The sequence below is a fragment of the Coregonus lavaretus genome, assembly GCF_964263955.1.
Source record: "Coregonus lavaretus genome assembly, chromosome: 2".
NCBI classification, from domain to species: domain Eukaryota; kingdom Metazoa; phylum Chordata; class Actinopteri; order Salmoniformes; family Salmonidae; genus Coregonus; species Coregonus lavaretus.
The window spans coordinates 62,714,020-62,718,957 of NC_139989.1; the positions used below are offsets into that span (position 1 = coordinate 62,714,020).

The 4,938-nt window shown below is 50.1% G+C and overlaps 1 protein-coding gene across 1 annotated transcript in view; it reads left to right on the top strand.

The window, feature by feature from the left end:
• Nucleotides 1-261: 261 nt before the first annotated feature.
• Nucleotides 262-4,938, top strand: part of LOC311140043 (protein sidekick-2-like) — a gene marked incomplete at both ends in the record, with an annotated part of 53,439 nt that continues 48,762 nt past the window's right edge. The window contains one exon of the mRNA XM_084175011.1: nt 262-451. Coding sequence (XP_084031137.1) covers nt 262-451 — 190 coding nt within the window. The remainder of the gene's footprint in view (nt 452-4,938) is intronic.

Consider the following 4,938-nt stretch of genomic DNA (forward strand, 5'->3'; position numbering starts at 1 on the left):
CACACACACACACACACACACACACACACACACACACACACACACACACACACACACACACACACACACACATTTCATTCTGCCAGACATCTGGCTGGTTGGCATAAAGGAAGTCCCAAAGACATTTAGTTAAATAAGTGTCACCAGGCAGGGAGAGGAATATGCTATACATATGTGTGTACTGCATGGGTTCTGAAACGGAGCTACAGAGCTAGCCTGTACAGAGCTACGGAACTACAGAACTACGGGAACTACAGGGGTATGGAAATACAGAGCTACGGCACTACAGGGGTACGGAACTACAGAGCTACGGAACTACAGAGCTACGGAACTACAGCGGTAGGGAACTACAGAGCTACGGAACTACAGAGCTACGAAACTACAGAGCTACGGAACTACAGAGGTAGGGAACTACAGAGCTACGGAACTACAGAGCTACGAAACTACAGAAGTAAGGAGGTACAGTGGTGCATTTGTAGACCTGCAGCTTGGTTCTTCAAACCAAGCTGCAGGTCTACAATTTTGTTTCTGGCGTCCTTTGACAGCTCTTTGGTCTTGGCCATAGTGGAGTTTGGAGTGTGACTGTTTGAGGTTGTGGACAGGTGTCTTTTATACTGATAACAAGTTCAAACAGGTGCCATTAATACAGGTAACGAGTGGAGAACAGAGGAGCCTCTTAAAGAAGAAGTTACAGGTCTGTGAGAGCCAGAAATCGTGCTTGTTTGTAGTTGACCAAATACTTATTTCCCACCATAATTTGCAAATAAATTCATAAAAAATCCTACAATGTGATTTTCTGGATTTTTTCCCCTCATTTTGTCTGTCATAGTTGACGTGTACCTATGATGAAAATTACAGGCCTCTCTCATCTTTTTAAGTGGGAGAACTTGCACAATTGGTGGCTGACTAAATAAATGTTTTCCCCCACTGTATGTGTAGTTCCGTAGCTCTGTAGTTTCGTAGCTCTGTAGTTCCGTACCTCTGTAGTTCCATACCTCCGAGTTCCGTACCTCTGTAGTTCCGTAGCTCTGTAGTTCCGTAGCTCTGTAGTTCCGTAGCTCTGTAGTTCCGTACCTCCGAGTTCCGTAGCTCTGTAGTTCCGTAGCTCTGTAGTTCCGTAGTTCTGTAGTTCCGTAGCTCTGTAGTTCCGTACCTCTGTAGTTCCGTAGCTCTGTAGTTCCGTAGCTCTGTAGTTCCGTAGTTCTGTAGTTCCGTAGCTCTGTACAGGCTAGCTCTGTAGCTCCGTTTCAGAACCCATGCAGTACACACACATGTATGGCATATTCCTCTCCCTGCCTGGTGACACTTATTTAACTAAATGTCTTTGGGACTTTCTGAATACCAACCAGCCAGATGTCTGGCGGAATGAAATGTGTGTGTGTTCGGTCTGTGTGTACGTGTGTGCGTGTATGTGCTTGCATCCATGTGTGTCTGTTAGGTGTATGTGTGTGTGTGTGTGTGTTGGGCGTTGCGTGCCTGACTCCATGGCTGGCTTCTCTGCTCTCCTCTCATCCGACTGCCGCTGGCTGTCAGTCTGTCAGTCTGTCTGTCACCATGTTTATTCATGCTACCAGCCAGGGGACAGATTTTATAGTCACACACATATGGAAGTAACATATCTAAGAGCTGGATGTGGGCCTGGTCCAAATGGCACCGTATTCCCTATCTACTGCACTACCCTATGGGCCCTGGTCCATAGGGTAGTATGTAAGGAATAGAGAGCCATTTGGGACGCAGATTGGGTGAAGCTAACATCACCGTCTGACATGTTTTAGAATTTCACAGTGCCATACTTCACTTTCATCAAACAAGGCAAGGAGGAGGGGTGGGAGGAGGGGTGAGGAGAAGTTGGGACTGATGAGGGAGGAGGGGTGAGGAGAAGGTGGGACTGATGAGGGAGGAGGAGGAGGAGGAGGAGAAGGTGGGACTGATGAGGGAGGAGGAGGAGAAGAAGAGATTAAGAGAAGGTGGGACTGATGAGGGAGGAGGGGTGAGGAGAAGGTGGGACTGATGAGGGAGGAGGGGTGAGGAGAAGGTGGGACTGATGAGGGAGGAGGGGGAGAAGGAGGAGGGGTGAGGAGAAGATGGGACTGATGAGAGAAGAGGTGGAGAAGAAAAGGTGAGGAGAAGGTGGGACTGATGAGGGAGGAGGGGTGAGGAGAAGGTGGGACTGATGAGAGAGGAGGTGGAGAAGAAAGGTGAGGAGAAGGTGGGACTGATGAGAGAGGAGGTGGAGAAGAAAAGGTGAGGAGAAGGTGGGACTGATGAGAGAGTAGGAGGAGGAGAAGGAGAGGTGAGGAGAAGGTGGGACTGATGAGGGAGGAGGGGTGAGGAGAAGGTGGGACTGATGAGGGAGGAGGAGGAGAAGGAGGTGGGGTGAGGAGAAGGTGGGACTGATGAGAGAGGAGGAGGAGAAGGAGAGGTGAGGAGAAGGTGGGACTGATGAGGGGGAGGGGTGAGGAGAAGGTGGGACTGATGAGAGAGGAGTAGGAGAAGGAGGAGTGGTGAGGAGAAGGTGGGACTGATGAGGGAGGAGGGGTGAGGAGAAGGTGGGCCTGATGAGGGAGGAGGAGGAGGAGGAGAAGGTGGGACTGATGAGGGAGGAGGAGGAGAAGGTGGAACTGATGAGGGAGGAGGAGGAGAAGGAGGAGGGTGAGGAGAAGGTGGGACTGATGAGGGAGGAGGAGGAGAGATGAAGAGAATGTGGGACTGATGAGGGAGGAGGAGGAGAAGGAGGAGGGTGAGGAGAAGGTGGGACTGATGAGAGAGGAGGTGGAGAAGAAAAGGTGAGGAGAAGTTGGGACTGATGAGAGAGGAGGAGGAGAAGGAGGAGGGCTGAGGAGAAGGTGGGACTGATGAGGGAGGAGGGGTGAGGAGAAGGTGGGACTGATGAGGGAGGAGGAGGAGAAGGAGATGTGAGGAGAAGGTGGGACTGATGAGAGAGGAGGAGGAGAAGGAGAGATGAGGAGAAGGTGGGACTGATGAGGGAGGAGGGGTGAGATGGTGGGACTGATGAGGGAGGAGGAGGAGAAGGAGAGATGAGGACAAGGTGGGACTGATGAGGGAGGAGGAGAAGGAGAGGTGAGGAGAAGGTGGGACTGAGAGAGAGGAGGAGGAGAAGGAGAGGTGAGGAGAAGGTAAGACAGATGAGGGATGAGGGGTGAGGAGAAGGTGAGACTGATGAGGGAGGAGGAGGAGAAGGAGGAGGGGTGAGGAGAAGGTGGGACTAATGAGAGAGGAGGAGGAGAAGGAGAAGTGAGGAGAAGGTGGGACTGATGAGGGAGGAGGAGGAGAAGGAGAGGTGAAGAGAAGGTGGGACTGATGAGGGAGGAGGAGGAGAAGGAGAGATGAAGAGAAGTGGACTGATGAGGGAGGAGGAGACAAGGAGAGATGAAGAGAAGGTGGGACTGATGAGGGAAGGGGAGGAGAAGGAGAGATGAGGAGAAGGTGGACTGATGAGAGAGGAGGAGGAGAAGGAGAGATGAAGAGAAGGTGGGACTGATGAGAGAGGAGGAGGAGAAGGAGAGATGAAGAGAAGTTGGGACTGATGAGGGAGGAGGAGGAGAAGGAGAGATGAAGAGAAGGTGGGACTGATGAGGGAGGAGGAGAAGAAGGAGAGGTGAAGTGAAGGTGGGACTGTCTCTCTCCCTCCTCTCTCTCCCTCCTCTCTCTCTCTCCCTCCTCTCTCTCTCTCCTCCTCCTCTCTTTCTCTCCCTCCTCTCCTCCTCTCTCTCCTCTCTCTCTCTCCCTCTCTCCCTCTCTCTCGCTCCCTTCCTCCTCTCTCTCTCCTCTCTCCCTCTCTCTCTCTCTCTCCATCTCTCCATCTCTCTCTCTCTCTCTCTCCTCATCTCTCTCTTCTCTCTCCTCTCTCCTCTACTCTCTCCTCTCTCCTCATACCTTCCATCATCTCTCCTCTTCTCTACTTCTCTCTCGTTCCTACTCTCTCGTCTTCTCTCTTCTCTCTCTCTCTCTCTCTCTCTCACTCTCTCTCTCTCTCTCTCTCTCTCTCTCTCTCTCTCTCTCTCTCTCTCTCTCTCTCTCTCTCTCTCTCTCTCTCTCTCTCTCTCTCTCTCTCCCTCTCTCTCGCTCTATCTCTTCTCCTCCCTCCTCTCGCTCTATCTCTCTCCCTCCTCCTCTCTCTCTCTCTCTCTTCCTCATTTAGCTTCAGGGAGGCCTTGAACCAACTCATTCAAGCAGCAAATCTGTGTTTACAGTTCATAGTGGAAATGTAATCAGATTATCTCCTATCATGTTATGGGTCTATCTCCACCATGTTATGGGTCTATCTCTACCATGTTATGGGTCTATCTCCTACCATGTTATGGGTCTATCTCCTACCATGTTATGGGTCTATCTCCCACCATGTTATGGGTCTATCTCCCACCATGTTATGGGTCTATCTCCTACCATGTTATGGGTCTATCTCCTACCATGTTATGGGTCTAACTCCTACCATGATATGGGTCTATCTCCTACCATGTTATGGGTCTATCTCCCACCATGTTATGGGTCTATCTCCTACCATGTTATGGGTCTATCTCCTACCATGTTATGGGTCTAACTCCCACCATGTTATGGGTCTATCTCCCACCATGTTATGGTCTATCTCCTACTATGTTATGGGTCTAATCTCCCACCATGTTTAGGGGTCAATCTCCTACCATGTTATGGGTCTATCTCCCACCATGTTAGCTGTCGTGGTGTCATGCTATGTCAACTCATAGGGATTAGGTTAGGACAATTATGATTTTTGTTGGTGTAAATTGGTTTTGATGTTAATGGTCGTAATGGATATTAGATATTAAAGATAATATAAATACATTTCTGTAGTTCAGTTCCTATCATGGTCATTGTCACGCCAGCACAAAGATGGAACAAACAGATCTTGGACATGTCTGATGCACTCTCATCCCATTTACTCCAAATAATGGAATGGTT